Source organism: Oculina patagonica, chromosome 1 (assembly GCF_052425735.1).
Source record: "Oculina patagonica isolate OP01 chromosome 1, crgOcupat, whole genome shotgun sequence".
In the NCBI taxonomy this organism is placed as follows: Eukaryota; Metazoa; Cnidaria; class Anthozoa; order Scleractinia; family Oculinidae; genus Oculina; species Oculina patagonica.
The window spans coordinates 31,913,085-31,935,229 of NC_135758.1; the positions used below are offsets into that span (position 1 = coordinate 31,913,085).

The 22,145-nt window shown below is 40.6% G+C and overlaps 3 protein-coding genes across 4 annotated transcripts; 1 reads left to right on the forward strand and 2 right to left on the reverse strand.

Annotated features, from left to right (window-relative positions):
* Nucleotides 1-1,789: 1,789 nt before the first annotated feature.
* LOC144664293 (uncharacterized) lies at nt 1,790-10,161 on the reverse strand. Of its 2 annotated transcripts, XM_078525399.1 has the most exons (9): nt 10,010-10,161; nt 9,764-9,844; nt 8,966-8,986; nt 7,921-8,037; nt 7,389-7,604; nt 6,370-6,489; nt 4,531-4,650; nt 3,571-3,996; nt 1,790-2,807 (listed from the first exon to the last, which is right to left on the reverse strand). In XM_078525399.1, the coding sequence occupies exons 2-9, from the start codon at nt 9,816-9,818 to the stop codon at nt 2,536-2,538; spliced, it is 1,347 nt and encodes a 448-aa protein (XP_078381525.1). In that variant the 5' UTR covers nt 9,819-9,844; nt 10,010-10,161; the 3' UTR covers nt 1,790-2,535. The 2 variants fall into 2 exon arrangements, with proteins under 2 accessions (XP_078381525.1, XP_078381529.1); XM_078525403.1 differs by lacking the exon at nt 6,370-6,489.
* A 2,014-nt stretch (nt 10,162-12,175) lies between these two features.
* Nucleotides 12,176-15,642, reverse strand: LOC144664309 (uncharacterized). Its single transcript, XM_078525414.1, has 4 exons — nt 15,531-15,642; nt 14,178-14,237; nt 13,022-14,017; nt 12,176-12,733 (listed from the first exon to the last, which is right to left on the reverse strand). Exons 2-4 carry the CDS (start codon nt 14,212-14,214, stop codon nt 12,450-12,452), a joined length of 1,317 nt encoding a protein of 438 aa, XP_078381540.1. The 5' UTR covers nt 14,215-14,237; nt 15,531-15,642; the 3' UTR covers nt 12,176-12,449.
* Nucleotides 15,643-17,533: 1,891 nt separating this feature from the next.
* On the forward strand, nt 17,534-21,686 carry LOC144664685 (WD repeat domain-containing protein 83-like). Its single transcript, XM_078525883.1, has 4 exons — nt 17,534-17,862; nt 19,251-19,429; nt 20,124-20,300; nt 21,342-21,686. Exons 1-4 carry the CDS (start codon nt 17,557-17,559, stop codon nt 21,598-21,600), a joined length of 921 nt encoding a protein of 306 aa, XP_078382009.1. The 5' UTR covers nt 17,534-17,556; the 3' UTR covers nt 21,601-21,686.
* The last annotated feature ends 459 nt before the right edge of the window (nt 21,687-22,145 follow it).

Sequence of the window (22,145 nt, forward strand, 5' to 3'; positions counted from 1 at the left end):
TATAATCAGTCATTGGCTGCGGTCACACCTACGACGTAACTAAAGTTTAACTATAGTTAGTCTCAAGTTACGTGACGTCATACCTAACTATAGTTAGTGCTTTCGGTGATCTTTGCGGTCACACCAATGCAGTTAACTATAGTTAGTTCTGATTAGGTTGTGAATAATTTGGTATTTAAATTAGTTCATGACAGCCCTTGTTGTTTATTTGTGTCCAGTTGTTCCTCTATTTTTTCAATTTTTGCACGGCATTTCGGCGTTGAAGAGAATAAAATGAAGTAGGGATGCTAGAAACCGAAGAATTCGAGCTTAATTTTTGCTAATATTGATGATATGTAATTTCTTGGCATGTTGTTTTTCTTGTTTTCCTTCCCTTGACGCTTTGTTTTGCATTCTTTTCGCACGTGCGAGATGAACATAAATTGAATTTATGTTCATCTCGCACGTGCGAAAAGAATTGTCGCATTCTGATTGGCTTTTCGTTTGCAAACTTAAGACTAACCCATGAACCTTGCTTGGGTATAACTATAGTTAGTGTGTATTTTTTTGGATCAGCGAGGCGTAAATTTTCTAACTATAGTTAGGGCGAACAGAGAAGCGGTCACATTACCGAAATAGCTAACTATAGTTAACGCCGTCCTAACTATAGTTAGCAGTCTAGATGTGACCGCAGCCATTATCATTTAACATTATAAAATATGTCACAAGAATATGTGTTTGCACAATTTTAGTGCTCCGTGAGGATAGCGCATTTTTAACAACACATGTTTGCCACCAGAAGCTGCTGACCATACCGTTTGACAGGTGTAGATATATCTCGGCCTCAGAATCACGGCAATGTTTTCCAGGGTAAAATATTCTTTTGGCTACACAGCTCCCATTTACTGGTGTGGTCCGACCCAGTGTAGTTTGCCTACGCGTCGCTTTTCTTGTAAGTAAGCAATTTGCAGTCAAGTTAGGACATAAAGCAACATCATTATTGGATGATTCGTACTCTATCTACCAAACCCACCCTAAGATCAAAAAGTTGTTTGCACTTTCCCCACATTTTAGGGTGCGTTTCTTTGGGGAAATCCAAAATTGGATCATTGATCTCAGATCACACGGATACTTTGCTCCCAAAGAAACGAAGAATCCGAAAATGGATTTTTTGCCATGACAGCCCCGTAAACACATTTCGCACAGAACATAAAATATCAGCACAAATTTATTTATTCGTCGAATGTATCCTAGCTAAAATAATTTCAGCATATAAAATCTTTTACAAAAGTCACACGTCGAAATAGTTCGTTGAAATAGTTCATCTGAGAGCGAATATAGAATGTTTGCGAAATGATCAATGCAAACTTCAAAAGGAAAAACTTCCGTAGGCACACGGTGGCTGTTCTAGAAAACCTGTATCCAGTTTAAAGTGACACTTCATACCTATCAAGCTACCGTTTCCTTTTATCGTGAAATATTTTTGTATTTTGACCGAAATGATCGCCTGAAAACTTACCGTATGACAGTGTTTACAAAGAGCGAACCGGTATTTTCACAGCAAAGACCGCTGGGCCAAGGTACTTTTTTCGAATCCTTTCCCAAAGAAACGCACGGAATTATGAATCCTAAAAATCCGGATTCAGATATGATCTGATGTATCCACTTGGAGTGTGGATTCTTCAGATCATTGATCCAAGAGTAATCCATTTTCGGATATAGGTAAAGAGACGCAAAATCCGTTTTTGGATCAAGAATGCGGATTTGGATTTTTCCCAAAGAAACGCAACCTTAGAGAACGAAATCAACCTTTTTGTTTGTTATTATTATTTTTTTTAATTGTTATAAGCTTATCATCAAAAGTAAAATAACGTTGCCACTATTACACGTTCAGCGTCTCTCTCAATCCCTTAGCCTCAAGTGGAGCATAGGCCATTGAAGATTTTTAATTTTTTTATTTACGTTCAGCGTAAAATCGATAAATTTACGTGATACTGCGTATTCAAAGTTTTAACGAGCCACTGGTCAAGAGAAACTAAGCCACTGACCAAGGGGAACTAAGGCTTTGTTGCTTTAAGTCTTTTATTGTTATTTAAAATTGAAACGGTCTTCCTTTCTATTGGTTTTGATGCGGAAATAATGTCAGTAATGATTAGTAATGGCTCAATGTCACGTATTTCTAGAATATTTTTTTCTTTTTAAGCCTACATCAATCTAGAAAGATTCGAATGTTTTACCCTTTAGAATTTTAATAATTACAACTTAGACCCAATCGACAGCTAGGTTGCAAAACGAAGAAGCCTGGAGCACAACTGTACAATCCACTCTGTTTTTGCGGGCGCCATTTTGTGCAGGCCGTAATCGAGTGTCCTTTAATGAGAATGCGATTCCCTTAGTTAACGTGTTCTTTACTAATGAAGACGTTCATCTATGTTTGTGACAATTTGTTTGTGACAATTCTTTGTTCTAATGATGATTCTACATGGAATAAGGTGAAACCAGGGTTTCTGGTGAAACAAAAGTTGAAATCCAGTGGATCTAAGGGACTTCATTCAGTTAATGGTTCTTGTGTGTATGCCTGTCCTGTCTCACGTTGGACTTCTTCAACACTTTAACGTCTTCCTTTCCATCTTTTACTTCCGGTTTCTTTGACTTCCGGCTAAGCTGTGGTGTTGGAGAGACACCGTTGATTGAGCTCATCCATTCTTCTCTCTGCGCGGCCGCCACGTAGGGATCTGGTGAATAATGCTCGGTGAAGTAGTCAAACTTCTCGTTGGCTTTGGCGGGAGTGAAGTACGTACCATCCTCAAGCGGACGCCTCACGGCACCTTACAGGACGAAAACACAAAAGTAGACATAAGTAGCCATCATAAAGCGGAAGGAACTGTTCATTTAAAAGTTATGGCGAATTCGTTAGGCTTTGTGGGGAGAAGACGAAATTGGGGTGGTACTTAAACTGTTCGGTATAAATCTCTACTATCAATGTTGTTTCAGTGTTATAAATGAATGGGCTATTGCATAAAAGTTTTGATCCCGGCATGTTGATATGAGGAACGGTGGAATTCTCTTTAGGGGCAAGGCAAAAATCCATGGATTTCCTCATATCAGGGGTAAGATAAAAATATAAGGGAATTCTTCAGGGGGAATGGGTGAAAAGTTATGGAATTCTTAGGGGTGAGAATGCACTTCTAATGGAATTCTTGAGGGTTAAGCACATTTTCAAATAATTTCATTGGGGGTTAAGGCATTGTCAGTGGATTTCTTTAGAGGTGTAGACGTTTTAACGGATTTCTTTAGGGGAAAGAACGAAAGACCTGTCCTCAACAGGGGGGGGGGGGGTGGGGGTGCGGATATTAATTGCAATAGCCCAATGACTCGCTACTCTTCGAGAGAACAACAGAAAAAACAAGAGGAACAATGCCATTTGCCCCCAAAACAATAACCTGCGATCAGGCGTTCTTTTTTTGAAAGGGAGTGATAAGTAGGGAGGGAGGGTATCACCTCAGGTTACCAAAACAATAGCAACTGCTACACTAAAGGGACCAGTAAGAATAACAAGCTTACGAGAACTTCTACACTACTGTGACGTACCTCCCATGTCGTCATACTGCTGAGGCTGAGGCAAAGTTAACCGCGGATCGGCATTAACAGACCACAATGGTGAGTTCCCCTCGGGGACTAGCGGCAGACCTCTTTTCGAATTTGTGTTTCCAGTGTCTGCAAACTCAGTCGGTCGACCGCCAATGACTGGAACATCAAGACCAGCTTCTGTGCTGTCCTGAGGGTTTGGAGGTTTAGCTGTGGAATTCTGGGGCGGTGTTGGTTGAGCTGTGGAATTCTGGGGCGGTGTTGGTTGAGCTGTGGAATTCTGGGGCGGTGTTGGTTTAGCTGTGGAATTCTGGGACGGTGTTGGTTGAGCTGTGGAATTCTGGGACGGTGTTGGCTTAGCTGTGGAATTCTGGGAAGGTGAAACTGTTGTTGTTGCGTTTTGTGTCGGAGTCTCCACATATTCGGCGTCTTGGTAAGAAATACGAAATGTTTGTTATTACTCGATCTTAGTATGATTTAATTTTAGTCATTTTACAAGCATAGCTACTATAACCTCTTTTTATGTCTGATTTAGTTTTCTTTTGATGATCCTTATCAAACTAAAAAAATTATTCTTCCCCTTCAATTAGTTATAAATGTCCAAATGACAACATAATGCACATCATTTAACTAGATGCAGCTATCTGAACAGAAGCAAAACTGAAGACATTGCCAGAAGTCTATAATTAAAGACTGCTGTTATTAACAATTTTCTTGCGTTTTTCGCTTCTGTTTAAAAACGAAAACAGGGTACAGTTCATGGTATAACAGTAACCCAGCTTTACCTCCTTGATCTACAACCGAAACCCAGGAATTTGAAACCTCATAACAGAACCTAACGTCAATTTCTGTCCTCGGACCCTTGTATCTCGCGTAGCTCTAAAAAACATTACTGTCCAGTTATCGCCGAGTCGAATGCAAGGTTTCTCTCTCATTTGCCTGCTGCTAAAATTCGATACTTACTGATACAGAAGCCGCAGGTCTTAGGACAGTAGGTTTCCAGCTGCTCCTTGTACGTATCACAGAATCCTCGTGATTTCCACTCTTCGCAATATGGGTTTTCCCTGTATGTATCGCGACAATCTGTCAAGGAAGAAGTCAGTGTCACAACCAAGAAGATTATGTCTGTATAACAAGCGCTCTGACCGGATGGTTAGATGTTTCGTGTGTTACATTTGTCACTACTCTGCTTCCTGTTTGCATATCTAGCCTAATGCAAATGATCAGGAGCATTTCCTATTTATCTTTACTCGTGGAAAGGCTAAATTTCTGATAGACGGCTGAAAATTCAGGTAAATCAATCTTGCTTGTAATGACTGAGATAGAACAATTTCTGGCTGCAGGAACATCGACACTCAGAATTGATAGAGCCCGCGATTCAGGTCATTTTCGTTGCTAAGCAACATGGTATACACTGATGGCAGCCTTCAGAGCACATACGATTGTTCGCAACAGATTTTGACTGGATAAAAAAGAATCGAAAATTCCTAAACTTCTTTTTAAAAGATTTGCCAAAAACCAACACTCGTTCATCCGACACAATTAACATTTGGCATCAAACAACCCCAATGACTCTATAAACCTTAAACATATAACACAAACAGCGGTGATAAACATTATGAAAAATTGCATTTTTATAAACTTGACGTTTCGTATGCTAAGCTACATACATTTTCAAAAGTAAGACCGTTAAAATTTTGGCAACTATTTATATATTGTTATGAAAGGGGTCTGGAACCGAGACTGAGACAATTGATCTTCAGCAGTAACTTAATATTTACATTTAGGTTAATAAAGTAACAACCTCTCACTGCCGACATAGGCATTTAGAGAAGGTTGTAGTTCATGAATGTATAAGGTCTCTTTAATCTTGCAGTGGAGGTCAGTTTTGCCTAACAATATATAAATAGTTGCCAAAATTTTAACGGTCTTACTTTTGAAAATGTATGTAGCTTAGCATACGAAACGTCAAGTTTATAAAAATGCGATTTTTCATAATGTTTATCACCGCTGTTTGTGTTATATTTTTAATCAAGTTACGATGGCCTAAAACCAAGAGTCTATATGAAACCTTAAACAGTTTTGTAGAAAGGTGAGAGTGGACTCCTTAGTTAAGGAACTTAACTTTATGCGTGAACGTCTGAACAACAGTCTTAATAACATTGGTAATAATAGCGGTGGTTTGCTTCAGATTTACTTTTTACCACTTCTGTAAAGTAGCTCTTTGTAGGTGAGACAAAATTAAAGCGGAAATTTTTGGTGATAAATGAGTAAACTTATAAATTATACTTAATAAATGGTACAAGCAAAATCTCCACTGGGTTCAATTTTGCCCTAAATGCAACAGTTAAGCTTAAATTGGTCGAAACATGCATGTGTGTTGCCCGAGGCCTTGTGAGGCAAGTGTAACCACAGTTTTGCAAACGCGGCATTAGATTAAATGCAATGTCTCTTATCTGCATGTAATGCAGTCAATTAGTCATATTAATATCATTAATTGAATTAAAGCGGTTTTAAATTGAGTATCGTAAAACCAAAACCAAAGAAATCACACACTCTAATCACAACAAACAACAACAAAATGAACCAAATGAAAACTCGAAGCAAATACACCTGACCGGCGGCAAGCGCTGGAATTTGTGCTTGACCAAGTTGCGATTAATTTTGGTTTTTCATTGTTTCAGTAGGTTGCGGGAGCGTTTTAAATCACTTACAGAGCGTAATATAGCAAAACCAAAGCAATTCCAGCTTACTTTTGGCGCTCAATTGAAAACCGCTTTAGAACAAGGACACTGTACTTACTGCAGAAGCGACATGTCATAGCACAGCCGTAAGTCAAGTATTTCCTGTATCGATCATCCATGCAAATATCAGCATCCTTCCAGTTCTTACAAGTCTGAGTCACAAATCTATCCGTGCAATCTTTGCCAAGCGTGCAAGAAAAACAAGCAAAGAATGAACACATGCAAAGGAGGGTCCGGAAGGGGAGGGGGGGGGGGGCATAAATCTCATTTCCTAGCCTATTGTCCCATTTTCCCAAATCCCATTCCCAGTTGCAATGTTTTTTGTTTGTGTGGGGTATTTTTTGGGGGGGGGGGGGAAAAAAGGAAAAAAAAAAAAAAAAAAAAAAAAAAAAAAAAAAAAAAATTACCTGTCCCAGTGAGTGACACAAATACCGTTTTCTTAGTGCAATTTGTCCAAATCCCAGTTCCCATTTAACCCCTTCAGAACTCTCACAAAGGTTATCGTGTTAAATAACTGTATCAAATATATAAGCAAGCAATTAAACATGGTCATAGCTAAGAGGTAAAAGTTAAGCTACAAGAAACGTCGGAATTGTTCTAAGTTACGAAATGTATTGATTTGTCAAGGAGAAGTAACATAGTGATCTCCTCAGGAGTCCAGAAATAGTAAGTAGCGAGTAGCCCCTGTTAGTTGCAGTAAGAAAAACAGGTTGTAACAGGTCAAAGTAACAGGTTGTTTTGTACTCTGCTTTGCCTACACCAGTTAAACATGTTTGGTTAAGTTAAGTTAAACAAACTTTAACTCAGTAACAGTTGAAAATAATATTCCATCTGTGATTTAAAAATTAAGGTGGGTAACCTAAGCAACTTTTACAAAAGAACAATTTTAAGTCATGATTAACTAGACGGCTATGAACAAGGCGTAAGATTTAGGTCTTACGACGCTGTTGTTCAAAAAATTGTAAGTATTTAGCTGACACTTTTCCTGTTTTCCGGTCTTGCTTCTGAGAGAAATTACCCCACATTCTCCCAGACTCTTTAAGACTTACTTATGCAGAAAGTACCACAGCAGCTTACCTGGTTTTCCTTCTCCCGATTCATCTGAAGCCTTCAGACGCTGGGGGACCTGTGGTGGAACATGAAGCTTCTGATGGTGCAGGGCACCCAGTGGAACAGCCGCATTCTGTTTATGAGATGCGGTAACAGCTCCCTTAGGCGCTTTGTGTCCAATTTTGTGTGCTGCGTGGAGTGCATCTTGTACAGTATGTAGATTGGTAGTCAGTGGAGCGTTACCTACGGAAACGTAAATTCATTTCTCAGTTATAAACATTTCAGGAACAAAACGAAAACATTCAATGCCACGCGCGTTAGTATACCCGGCTTTTGTGGCTCATACTGTTCAAATTCATACAAATGCGACTGCTTCCACAAAACAACGTTGTTATTTATCATTAATCTCAGTTATATATTCTTTATATTTTATTTATCATCCACTCCATTTCCGGATATTAGAACTACAATTACTCTCCCACGTTGATGGGACCCGGCGGGGGGGGGCCGTGACAGAAAAATGGAAGAACGTTCGCTAGTGTATCTGGGTGGGACTTACTTTTACAGAACCCACAGGTCTTTGCGCAGCCATTCCTCAAATAGAACGCATGCGAGTTAGCTCCGCAAAATCCAGACCTTTTCCATGTGTCACAATTGTGAAACTTGTCGTGACAATCTACAAAACAAGCAAAAAACATTTCGAGGAAGAGAGAGTATTCATGTTTAAAAGTTACTTTTCATATATCGTCATGTCTTCTATATTTTCTTTAGAAGAGTAAATCGTCTCACACAATGTTTCCCGCTTTTTTCTCTTTTTTCTCTTTTTCTATCCAGGAGTATCAATTCTTGGTTTTCATGTTACGTCATAAAATTCTGAAATCAAAATTCACTAGGCCTGCTAAATTCCCGTTGTCATTAGGCGAAAGATAAACTAAAAATATATATTTTTGCAAATTTCCAGATCGATAGTGTCATTCGTTTTTAAAACAGAGCATTTTGGATATTTGAGTTCTCCGTCGTATGTGACATCAAGCTGAGTGCCGTGACAAAGCTGTTTTGTTTGAAACAAGGCCTTTCCTTTCCATTTTGTGCAGATTGAACATTTCAGATATGATAAGTGGTGTTTATGTGAAACTGTACTAGCTCTTAAGCCAAGGATAGCCGCTGTTGTAAACAGAATTGAGTTCCAGATGGTTTCTCTGACATCACGGCGGACATAACTGTGTCCATCGGAGGGACACAGTTATGGCGTCTCCATACTAAGCTTTATAAATTTGCGTGGAAAGGTTCGGAAAATAACTCGCGAACGGTACACCGCACAGACCCGAAACTTGGAGAAATTTTTTATCTATTTATCATCTATAAAATTTGAAATTCATAGCTTCTGTAGTTGAATGATTTCGAATTTATTTTTTGATTGCGTGACAGTGAAAACCAGCAATAGGTACCGGCACATTTTTAGAAAATGAAAATAAAGGGTGATGATGATGATGATGATGATAATAACGGTTAATAAAATTGGAGAAACACTAGTTCTGAGATTATTTTGGGTTTAATTTATTGCAGTCTTTTACTTGGTATAAATCTCCTTACAATCTTCTTACCTCTGGACGCAGCACGGCAATCTAAAACAAAAAGGTGTCGTTAAAAAGTGTATTCAAGGTATCATCAAATGTTCTACCCAGTTAGACAAAATGGTCAGCAACTACAATAAATATGTCATTCGTTGTAGACTAGCTGTCTTTCATTCAAACAGCAAGCTTTTCCAGGTTCGATACAGGTGTTATAAAACTCCGCTAGACGCCTCGGAAAGTTGGTAAGGTTCCCAAGTTGGAAGCCTTACCAAGTTGGAAAGTCTTATCAAGTTGGAAGTTGGAAAAGCTTGCCAAGTTGCATAAAATTAAGGCAGTACTTAGAAACGATTTTTCGGTACCTGGACACGACCAGCAATCAAATTAAAATGGAGAAAAATTAAAGCGCGATTAAATCGTGAAAAACGAATTGTTTCCCTACTATCTAAATTTGCTTTTCCTACAATCCCATCACTATTCGACTTAATAAAGTCGAAAACCAAGCTAACTATTTGCTCAAACTTAAATACACGGCCGTTCTAATGGGTTAAAAAGAACCAAGTACGACAGAAAATGTCAGTCGGTGCCACAAACTACAAAAACAAATAGCTTGTGTCGATGACTGATTTACATTTATTTTTCTCGTATATTTTCACCAAGCTTAACATATACCATCATTTGTATAAGTTTACCCGTAGTCATTCCTTTTCAGCCATTTTAACTGAACAAAATGTATCGTATAGTGAAGCAGTTATCGGCCATTGTATTTTGACCCAAAATTAATCAATATTTAAACACACAGATACAATCATGATTACATGTACAGCTCACCTACTAAAGGAATAAACGAACACAAAATAACACAAAATACACACGCGTATTTCATGTTTGTTTGGAACACGTCTTGCGCAGCTGTGAATAAAATGAAGAACAGTCAAAACATGCGCGACTACTGCGCGATAAACATCTACGATTTGAACAAAAGAGTGGTGTCATAGAAGGAAAACACACGTTGTCGGTTAACAGAATGGATTAACTAGAACAAAAGAAGAAACGATCCAACTGTCAAGCTTTTACCTTAATTCCGGATGTCGAATTTTGTTATTCGACGAGTTTGGTGTTGCTTGGCTACTTGATTGCTTAGAACCACTGAAGACTTTCCCGTCAAAAGGGAGTTTATTCCCCTCGCATCCGATAATCAAAAGAGCGAGACTTGATCAGAAATTCTCTGCCCCCGAGACCGCGTGATTGGTGGTCCGTTTGACCGACTCTGTCACAAGACAATCCGAACACAAGAAAACCTCATGGTTGGAAATGTTGCTATGTCATATTATATATATGAGTGAGCGGGTTTTCTTTGTGGGCCTACTTTTTTGTTCAGCTGTAAACTTTGGTATTCAAGTGGAACTGTACAGTGAACATTAGCTCTTGTATAAAATTGGTAAGTCGATGTTGCAAGCCTTTTGACACTGCCCTAAATGTAGGGTAACCCGGCGATGGACTAGCATCCTATCTAGGGGGAGTGAAACTATCTTGGCTTGGAAAAGAATTCAACCTTTTTTAACCGTAGCAATGTCGACACAGTAATCATATTTCAATATTATAGCAAAAGCCAAATCTTGAAAGGTCAAAGAAAGTTTAAACATAGCAACATATAACTTTCAGTTAACCCGATAAACTTGGAGGATACTTGCGGAATAACAGACTTATAGTTCTCAATCGGAACACGCATATCGACTAGAATTTAGAAGTGTTAGATCTTGTGGAGTTTGGAAATAATTATTCTACATCTTCATTGTAAACATTAAAGGGAAGAGTAACTAAATAATATAGCTGGTGTGGGGGATGGGGACCTAGCTAACAGAGCAGGGGTGGGGTAGCTAGCTAAACTAACAGAATATGAGAAGGGAATGCTAACTATAATAGAACAGGGGAGGGGGTCACTAGTAAACAGAGCAGGTTGTTGGGAAGGGGGGACTAGTAAACAGAGCAGGGGAGGGGGGACTAGTAAACAGAGCAGGGGAGGGGGGTTAGTAACAAGAGCAGGGGAGGGGGGACTAGTAAACAGAGCAGGGGAGGGGGACCGAGCTAACAGAGCAGGGAGAGGGGGAACTAGTTAAAAGAGCAGGTGAAGGGAGCAAGCTAATAGAGCAGTTTCCGATTGACTGTCGCCGAACAAACTGGTCGCACGTTTGTTGTTTACAAACCTAATGCAACACGCTCTGACCAATGACAGCTAATATGACGTTTTGTGAACCAATCAGGAGCAAAGCCAACAGCCTGGCTCGCGCGGGTTTCCCGCGCTTTGTTCTGGTTCTCTGGTTCTGCCTTGTTTTTGCTGTCAGATATGATTGGTTGACTGGGTTACTCTGTTTTCGTTGAGTTATCATAAACGCGTGTTATCTATAGTAGTTGTAATAAATACCTAATGAGTGTATTGGTTTTGTGAGAAAGTCACTTTTTGTGAAATAAAGCTCCGTTTTCAATTTCCCAAGATATTTGCTGGCGACTTGAGAAGCATCGTTAGTGTAAAAGAAGCTGCTATGTCACAATATGTAAATACATTTTTCTTATGTACAAAGATGTCTTTAAATGTGAATGAAGTAAATAATAAAGATGGTAAATTTTAAGCTCGGTAATAATAATGAAGATGAAGTGTTCAACATGACTCGAGCATGGGACAAAGAAAAATTCTGAGTCCCCGACGGGAATCGAACCCATGGCCTCCCAGATACCGGTTGGGCGCTCTAACCAACTGAGCTACGAGAGACTCGTTGTGAGCTGGGCCATTTTACTAGGTTGATAGGTGACAAAAATAGTAGTTTTCCTGGGTTACAGTAAAATACATCAAAGAAGTAATGCTGAACAAACGAAAAATAAACAGGCCTGGATGTTTACATCTAAGGAAGATTATTTACGACCAAGTACCTCCTGTTACCAGTGAAAGAAGGGTTAATTTTCTACTTGTCGCCAAAAACTAACAACCCATCCCCCACTTTGTTGTTTGTTGTATAGGTAAATGCATTGTGGTTTAGAGCGGTTTTTAAAGAGTTACAATCCAGTGAAACAATCACAGATCGAAGTAACTACATGTAGCCGGTGCGGAGCGCGTGAAAATGTGCGCGAGCGAGTCATGATTAGCGCGAGATTTTTAAACCACACACTAAGCTAAGAAAATGCAAAATAAAAGATGCAAATTACTTTAGATATATACTCAAGCGAAAACTGCTCTATTACACGAAATACGTCTTGTTTGTATTAACGTTTATTATTTACTTTACTACGAGCTACAGTCATCAACTTAGAGTGTACTTGCTTAGATCTCTGCGCTCATATTCTGCTGTTTTTCATGCACTTCTTGTTTTTATGTCACTTTATGCTGTGTGTTATAAAATATACACTAGTAAGTCTTTTCTAATCGAAAAGAAAGGTTTACTTCCTACACCAAAACATGCATATTTCATTTATTGTTCTTTGTTCCAAACATCCGAGCCAGGAATGTCGATCCTGATTTTATCTATTCGTCCTGATGGTGATGACTCTTCTTAACAGACTTGTCTTTTTTCTTTTCCTCAGATTTATCCTTTTTTCTCTTCTCGGATTTGTCCTTTACTTTTTCCTCGGATTCATCTTTATTCTTATTTTCAGATTCTTCATTTTCCGTCTCCTCGGGTTTGTCCTCCTTCTCTTCCTTTTCCTTCTCGGTCTTGTCCTGTGTCTTAGCGTCTTCCTTTTCCTCGCTCTTATCACTTGCTTTGTCCTTGGCAGGAACAGAGCTTGTCGGTGTGATCTGGGGTGGAACTGTAATAATAAGGCAAAAACGTCAGTTAGCTTTTGTTTATAGAGATTATCGATTGATCATCACAATTCATGGTTCTCCTATTTCTATGCATGCATGATTGTCCTTTTTCCATGGTTATGGGGCTCCGCTCTTGAAGAGCTCCGCTTATAGAGTTTAAAAAAGTAACTGCAACTTGAGAGGAAATAAGCCATTAGTATAAACGCAATTGGGATTAGCTTTCCTAAAGGGCTTTTCAACATCAGTGCACAAAAACGCAGAAAGAGGATATAGAGTATATTGAACCTTACCAGTAGGCGCAGCAGTGGTAGGTTGAGCTGCAGATGGGGCTACTGAAGGAGCTGGCTTGGCGCCAGCAGCGGCAGCGACAGCAGCTGGTGGACCTGCAGTGGAAGTGGTTGTGGCTGCGACAGCAGGCTGTGCTGGTGCGGCTGTTGATGCACCAGCCGCCGCTGGTGCTGGAGTAGTAGATGCTCCCGCTACTGGTGCTTGTCCGGCAGCAGTGGTTGTCTGTGTTGCAGCTGCTGGTGCGCCTGCGGCTGCAGGAGCAGCGGTGGCGGTAGCAGGTGCGGCGGAGCCTGGAGCTACTGTAGTTGTTGCCCCACCTGCAGCTGCGGGTGCAGCGGTGGGTGCCCCTGGCGCTACAGTTGTTGTTGCTCCTCCTGCCGCTGCAGGCGCAGCAGTTGGCGCACCTGGTGCTGCAGTGGTTGTTGCTCCACCTGCCGCCGCGGGTGCAGCACTAGCAGTAGCAGCAGGCGCAGCGGTTGGCGCGCCTGGTGCTACAGTGGTTGTTGCTCCACCTGCAGCCGCAAGTGCGGCACTAGCAGTCGCAGCAGGTGCAGCAGTAGGCGCACCTGGTGCTGCTGTTGTTGCGGCAGGCGCAGCGGTTGGCGCGCCTGGTGCTGCAGTGGTTGTTGCTCCGCCTGCCGCGGCAGGTGCGGCACTAGCAGTAGCGGCAGGCGCAGCGGTGGGCGCACCTGGCGCTACTGTGGTTGTTGCTCCGGCTGCTGGTGCCTGTCCTGGTGCTGGTGCTACGGTAGTTGCTGCTCCGGCTGCAGCTGGAGGTGCTGGCGCAGCGGTGGCAGTAGCAGGAGCAGCAGCCGCAGGTCCGGGTGCCACTGTGGTTGTTGCTCCGCCTGCAGCTGCCGGTGAAGCTGGTGGTGCAGTAGTGGCAGCTGGTACCACAGCTGCTTGTCGCCGATGGCCATCGTCGTGGTGATGATTCTTTTCTGAGTTGTGATGTTTTGGATGTTTTATGCTTTTAGCCGAGATGTCAGACACAGCCACTGCAATGAAATACAATTAAAGTGAAAATGCGATGTTAGTCGAAAAAAAAAAACAAGGTAAGACCAGGGAAGAAGCTTGTTGTTTCTCATCTAACTTTTTTGCTCGAGATCAAACGGTACATTCAAAAGCTATAAAAATAAACATTAACTCAGTATTTACCGAGTACGATGGCTGCCAACAAAAGTATGGACTTCATGTTGCTATCTCACTGAGTACTACCTTTAAAGAAAAAATACAAACAGTGTTAGTGATACAGAATTCACCTACTCCGTGATAACGTCCGTTAAAGACTTGTTGAGGACAAGTTAAATTTTAAGAAGGAAAAATAACCAGCAACGGTATCGTTGTTTGAAACTTGTTTGAAACCTAATTTTAAACCAAAATGCAAATTCACATGATCTTTATTTCAGACCAAAAAAGTAAGTCTTGAACATTACAGCTATTTGTTAATCGGCAGTGAAACTGACGATTTCTTGTGCACGAAAAAACCACTGACTCGTTTCGTGATTTAATAATCAAAACCTTTTAGCTCATGCTCAGCTAATCAAGTTACTCTTGCGGTTTGTTTCAGTTAGGTCTTGAATCTAAATGGTGCGCGGAACAATAAACATTCCAGGAATAATTTGAGGCGTATCTATCCATTTCACACGAAAACGGCTTTTACAAAAAACCCGACCGATTGGTGTAGCGCAATCCAACATAAGGAGTTCCCTGAGGGAACGTCTCTCCTATGCGTTTATTTATTTCAGCTGATTTTGGAAAGAGGCGGCTGGTTCTCATTTAGTGAAATGATCAATTAGTGGCGAGGGCACTTTGCCTAGTGCCACCTTTCACGGCTAAGCGAACCTGTTTACGGTCCATTCAAACGTTTCAAAAACTAACGCAAAAGTTACCAGAAATAATAGAATGAAAATTTAAAGAAAACAAATAGATAAAAGATATATCAATTTTAGCTCTCTCGTCATTAATATTGTCAACGACAACGTTCAAAATGTATTAATATGCAACGAAGACTGATAAGGCGAAGAAAAACAAAAGTACGCGAGGAACTAGATTTCATGTTCAAACTGGCGACTAAAACCGCGCGAATGTCTTAACTGAGTCCCTTAAGCCTTTTTGCATGGGATCAATAGATAAATATAAAACACCTTTATTCTGCTTATTTAGTAAATGAAATTAAATCTCGTTTTAGCCCTGAACAGGTGCCGCTAAAGTCGAGTTTATCAAGATATTATTTGTCTTATTCACTAGTATATGTTTTTTAGCCTGACGATCGCGAAATTAACGACAAAATTTAAGACAATTGCATTGTACTGTATTTCAGTTTACCTTTTAAGTTAGGTAAGAAATATCTTGATGCATTGTTGTTTGTATAAGAGAACACAGTGATATCATTGTTTGCTTTGTCTCAATATTATATACTTTGTCTCAGAGCTGACAGAGGTTGTATAGCAACGCACGTTCCTTATATCAAATTAAAAACAAATACAAAAAATTAAAAGATAACTGTACCTTCGTCGTGTGAAGTTGTCAAGATAGCTTTCTTTGATGGTAGTGACACCCAGTCTTGCTTGGATTTTCCTCGGCCTTTTCATGGAAATCGTCAAAACTTGAGGTCATTTTGACTCATGACTGAATAGCTAATTTGATCAGCCCATTGATTGCATCACAGAGTTTGGATTTCCTTTAAAATCGAGCAAGAACATTTTCATTTGCACAACAGAACTTTTGAATAGGAGCAAACACATAGTATCTCAGTAAGTGGTTATTCAAACAAAAGCCATATCACGATTTGTTTTCTTTCCCGTTGAGTTTTTAACGGTCTGCCAACTTATTTCTTTGAGTAGCACATGAAAATTAATGACATTTGGCAAGATAATGAATGGTCTTTTGACACCTGCCAATTAGCTTTTAACCTTAAGCTTTTGTTGATAAATCGAGAAAAATAAATAAAGCACAAGGAACTTTTTTTGTTCTACTTTTCTTTTTTCGTGTATTCGTTCTAGACGTTCTCTATTTCTGCCGGAACAAACTTCACTGCGCGTAGGAGTAAAATCAAAAATCTTATACTTTCAGGTTCATAAACAAGACTCCGCCCTCCGTAATAACACCTGTTCACCGGCCTCTCCTTCAAGGTACTTAAAAAGCCCCTTTCATGGATATCTGCGTAGCTGTGCGAATCGACTTATGCTTTCCGATCCGTTAAGCCGGGTTTAATGACAGTTTAAATCGATGAAAACGCAGGCAGATTGTTTGTTCCAAGATGTTATTCTGACAGATGTTCGTGTCACCACAGGCAGACCATTCTCTCTGTGGTTACGGAAACCAAGATTTCACATTTTTTCGGTTAAGCAATTGCTTTTATGAACTTAACCTTAAAAAGATGGCATTTAGAGCTGTAGTCAATATGTAGTCAAATGCAAGATATTTTCACACGAGAAGCACTTAAAGCAAGTGACACACTCCGACACTAGACCACTACCTGGTCAGTAACTTACACATGTGCACAGACATATTACCCGGGAGGCAGCCACATGAACAGCTGTTCAGCATGACATAGCCGCCAGGCAGCGATAGGACCAAAAGCCTGTATTCTGCGCTTTATTGCCAAGGCGGGTGCGAAACGTACCCTTAGGCGCGGGCTCCACACAGCACATGTGGACCTGTTGGCTGGGAACTGCACCGCAGTCCTCTCAAGACATGGTTTATTTGCTGTTTTCTGTGTTGTTTGTCTTTTTGTTTGTTTGTTTGTTTGCTTTTTTTAATAAAAATTAAAGGCGTGCAAGGGTAGTTTTTTGAGTCCAAGGTTTTTGAGTTGCTTCCAGAAGAGTCATGGAGTAGTTTTTCGTTGTGTAACTTAGTGAAGAACCAGAAGGATAAAGAGTGTTTAACGTCACTTGGTAAGAAATTGTGTGTCGAGAATCAGAGAAACGATGTCAAAAAGCTTACCAATGGAATGCATTACTGAACCTGATGGATGGAGTTGTTGGGCGGGGATATGGGGTGGGGGACTAGCTGAGTAACTAAACTTTTCTTTTTTCTCTCTTTTTCTCCAAGAGAATATGAAGTAAAGAAATCTCTTCTCCGCAGAGGCTCCTTTAGTGGGTGGGGGGGGGGGGAATGCGAAAAAACACGGGGGGAGGAAGGCGCGCTTACTTTTCACCTCTTCCCATTTTCTGTACGGAACACGAAAGAGGCCTCTGCGGAGGAGAGAGAGTAAAGATTGTATTTTAATACCGATTAAATTCAAATCTCGTTCCCAATCAGTCAACCTGGAAAGTTGCACAAAATGTGCCGCCGAAAACTGTTTCGTGTTGTTAATGTTGATAGAGTTTTGGAATAATTTTACCCTCGTTCGATTTGTCCGTAATGTCCATAATTTCACCCTCGTTCGATTTGTCCGGTCCATTGACGAAGGGGCCCTGGGAACAAAAAAAATGTGAAGGAAAGGCTACCAAGGAAAGCAATATGGCGGACGAGTTCGTTCGTTTAGTAAACGTTAGTAGTTGAGTAAATATGACCAGTAAGTCGTGAAGAAATGGACTTACTCCTTCCATGCAAGGAAACAAGAAACTTAGAGGGTCATCAAGGAGCTGTACGGGCCGTTAGATTCAATTATGATGGTAACTACTGTCTGACATGTGGAAGTGATAAACTGCTGAAACTGTGGAATCCTCACAAGGGGACATTACTAAAGACATACAATGGACACGGATACGAGGTGCTCGATGCTGCAGGATCCAGTGATAACAGTAGGGTGGCTAGCTGTGGAGCTGATAAGACTGTTATACAATGGGACGTAGCAACCGGACAGATTATACGACGCTTCAGAGGACACACTAGTGTAAGTGTAAACCATCTGCAGATGGAAATTGATAATATGATGGGTGTTTATTCAATTTATTTATTTACATCGCAGGATTGCGTTTTGATAGTGAATGTCCCAGGTAGTTTTATTTTTAGACCATAGGTTGCTATTCTGATAGCCTGCGTGACAGGCGTCGTAATGCACCTTTCAATGTTAAGCCCGAGGGGGGGGGGGGGGTCGGGCAAGGGGTGGGGATTTTGACATTTTCTATAAAAAAAAGTCAAATTCCCCACCCCCGGGACAAAATAATTGGTCAAAATCCCCACCCGGGAGCAATGAAAGGTGGTCAGATGTCCTTCAAACCTTGTTGCAGGGGATCATATACGATCAAAATCCCTACCCTGGGGCCATCAGGTACGATCAAAATCCCTACCCTGGGGACCGACCTCACGATCAAAATCCCGTGGTTAGCCCGACCCCCCCCCCCCCTCGGGCTTAACATTGATAGGTGCATAAGTTGAAGATGGTGGACAGCCTCGTGAAGCGTGGGCTCCAACTTTTGCCCTGGACAGGATTGTTGGTTATGTTTTTGAATGAGACACTGAATTCCCACAGTGCATCTCTCCAATTACCAATCTGGCTTCCCTATATAGTAGTCCCTAGTGCTGCCCTTGTTCATCATACATGTAAAATAGCCTCTTCAGATACTGTATATTTAATAACGGTTGGTAGAGCTCTATCACGAATGACAATGCATCTTTGCTCTGGTGTCTTGTGTGACTGACCAGTCCAATGTGGGAGTGGCAATGTTTGCTGCAGCTTGTGCAAACAAAGTTGATTTCCTGGGAAGAAGTAGCTGGTGTATGTTGCTTGTGGCAAATCCTCGTTGTAACAGCTTGCTGTGACCTGGTTTTATTGGCTCATTTAAATCCCTCGTCACCAGGTGCTGCAATCCTTTGCAGCCTACTCCCATTTGTTGTGACCAATGTTGCAACTCTTAATATCCCTCTTGCATACAGGCTAGGAAACATATGTTAACCTTTCTTTGTAATTTCATCTGCAAATGGTTAGACATTCTAGTCTTCTCGGAAAAGGACGATAAACCGTAGGTCCCGTCTCCTGTATCTTCAGTCTTATAACAGGGGACGTTAAAGAACCCACACACTATGCGCAAAGAGTAGGGCACGAAGCTCCCGGTGTTGTGGTCTGGCCTTTACAATTGTGTAGTGAAATTACAGTACGTGTAAAGCGCATTTGAACATATACATATGAAAAATGCGCTATATAAATACATTATCATTATTATCATTATTATCATTATCCGTTTATTATATCTTCTGTATTAGTTACATTATTTAAACATGTTCATGTTCTAGATAAATCACTCTGAAAATGATTGTAAATGGTGATTTGTCAATTTCCAGAAAGTAAACTGTGTGAAGTATAACCAGCCAGACAGCACAGTTATAATCTCTGGCTCCTATGATGCCACAGTGCGATGCTGGGATTGTAAATCTCGCAGCCCTGAACCCATACAGATCCTTGATGATGCAAAGGACAGTGTGTCTTCAGTGACTGTGTCTCAGCATGAAATTCTAACTGGGTGAGTTTTTGAAGTAATGAGGATTATCGTTTTCAGTGACAGGGTGTCAGAACCTTATGGGGGCACTATTTTACCAAATGTAACGGTACTAGTCATGAACTGGATTTGAGCCTTTGCCAGAGTCACTGCATTGTGTTCTTGAGTGGTGGACACTTTGTTCGCCATGATAATCAAGAATGCTGTTCAATGTTCAGTTACCACTGCGTAACAACAAATGAGAATAAGCCATCCAGAAATAAAATGGGAGAAATTTAATAAGTACCACTATATACAAGACTGGGAGACGCAGTGGCCTAATGGTTAGCGCACTAGACTCTGGTTCGAGTGGTCCGGGTTCAAACTCTGGCCGGGGCCATTGGGTTGTGTCCTTAGACAAGACACTTAACTCTCAAAGTGACTTTCTCTACCCAGGTGTACAAATAAGTACCCACAAAAATAATGCCGGAGGTAACCCTGTGATGGACTAGCATCCCATCCAAGGAGGAGCAGAAATACTCCTAGTCATTTCATGCTAAGGAAACCGAGATGAGCTTCAGCGTGATGGGCCACTAGGCCCAAATGCAGACTTTACCTTACCTATTTTCTGCAAGAAGCTGACTGAAACAACCATTTTAATGATAAGAAGTTCTGAAAATAACTTGTTTGTAGTTGGTCTTCACATTTGTGCAATTTTCTTTATTGTTTACCCTAAAAGATCTGTTGATGGCAAAGTCCGTAACTATGATATCCGTATGGGTCAAATGCGAGCAGATTGTATTGGCCAACCAGTGACCAGTGTAAACTTTACCAGGGATGGTCAGTGTGTGCTGGCATCAACATTAGATGATACCATTCGTCTGTTGGATAAAGACACTGGGGAATTACTAAACGAGTAAGTTAGATTTATAAACTGTAAGTTGTATTACAACAGTTAGTGAGAAGCAGAGTTGCTTACTTCACACTTAAGTTTACAATATTGTGAGCTTGTTATTGTTGGGCCAGATGTTTTACCCCCAGGGGGGTACTCTGGGATCAAAGTGACGGGGATGATCGAATGGAGGCAAAACTCTGAACCCAAAAAAATCCCTAAGTCTCCCGACATTACCCAAAAAAATCCCTGGACCAAAAAAAAAAATGCCCAAAAAAATCCCTAGTCAAATTACCCCTAAATTGCCAAGGCCGCACCAGGGCACTTTAGTTTGATTTTAATACCCAAAAAATTCCCTATTTAAATCAAGTCACCCCAAAAAATACCTGCCAAATTCTCCTACCCAAAAAAATCCCGGAATCGAAAATTTCGACCCCAAAAAAATCCTTTGCACATCCCCGTCACTTGGATCCCGGAGTACCCCCCATGGGGTTTTACCCTTATTAGCATAGGTGTTACCTTGGCAAGGGGAACTGTGTCCAGTATAATTGTGCTTTTATTGTCATTGTTACATCAGCTCCAAACTTATCAAATAATTATGACAGGTAGCCTTAGAGGTGGCAGAGCATTTTGAAACGTGGGGGCCCACTGTACTCCAAACCAAGTGCATACCCTAGTAGTGTTTTGGGGAAACGAGTTTCGTTGAACGCCCCCTGCCCCCCTGCTCCGCTACCTATGAATCTCCGCTCATCCTATGATCATCTGTTCTAGGCTATTTTGCAACAGTCAAAATATAAGGATTCATATGAGCAAAAGATGGGTTGTATTATTAAACCTGAATTTAATTGGTTATCACTTTGAAATAAAAATACCTAGCTATCAGCTACAAAATTGTATGGTTCCAAAATTGTCCTCAAAATTTCATTACTGTCCATAACTTAATTTCCCAGGGTATTTTTCAGCCTCCATGAGTACTTTACATGTAAAAGCCCTCTGTAATAACTGCAGATAAATTTATCTGCAGTTATTACTGAATGCTGATTATATTTTTGTAAATTATTTCAGATTTACAGGTCATGCAAACAAAGACTATAGAGTAGACAGTTGTTTAAGTAGCAGTGATGCACAGATTGTTAGTGGCTCCGAGGACGGCAAGATCTGTTTCTGGGATCTGGTGGAAGCAAAGATGATACACACTCTGGAGAAAGCTCATCAATCTGTTGTTTACTCTCTGTCTTATCACCCCACGGAAATTTGCCTTCTGTCTGCATCTTCTGATGGAAAAGTCAAAGTTTGGCGTGACTCAAATTGGAAGGCTGAATAGCCGACTTAGCTGTATGCTGACTGAAAATTGCAAGCATTCAGTTTCTTAATTCATACAGTACATTCAATGCTACAAATTGTTACGTGTATTTACTTGTAGCATGTAGAATCAAATTCTCCCAAGTGGGGTGTTAGAAAATCCCTGAAACCTCTAAAGAGGATTTTGATTCTGATACTGGAAATAAAAAAGCAATGTATCAAGTACAGACCATACGAGAATCAAGAAGGAGGTTAACTTCTGTACTCCTTTAAATGAACTATGGGGAAATTCTGCTGAAAAGGGTACCTTTTTCAGGCTAGAGGTGAATAAGTGTAGGGATTTCATGAGTTTAAGTAGAGGACACAGGAAGAAAAAATGTGGACATTTTTTTCTGAAAACAAAAACAAAAGAAAAACTTTATTTATAAAAAAGGCATTGTTATAAACTATATAAGCATTTTATTTCTGTTCCAAGATAAAAAGGATATCTGGGGTTTAATTGTTTCATGATCGCACCACAAACTTAAGAGACACCCAGAAAAAAAGCTGGAGCTGAAGGGGTCAAGT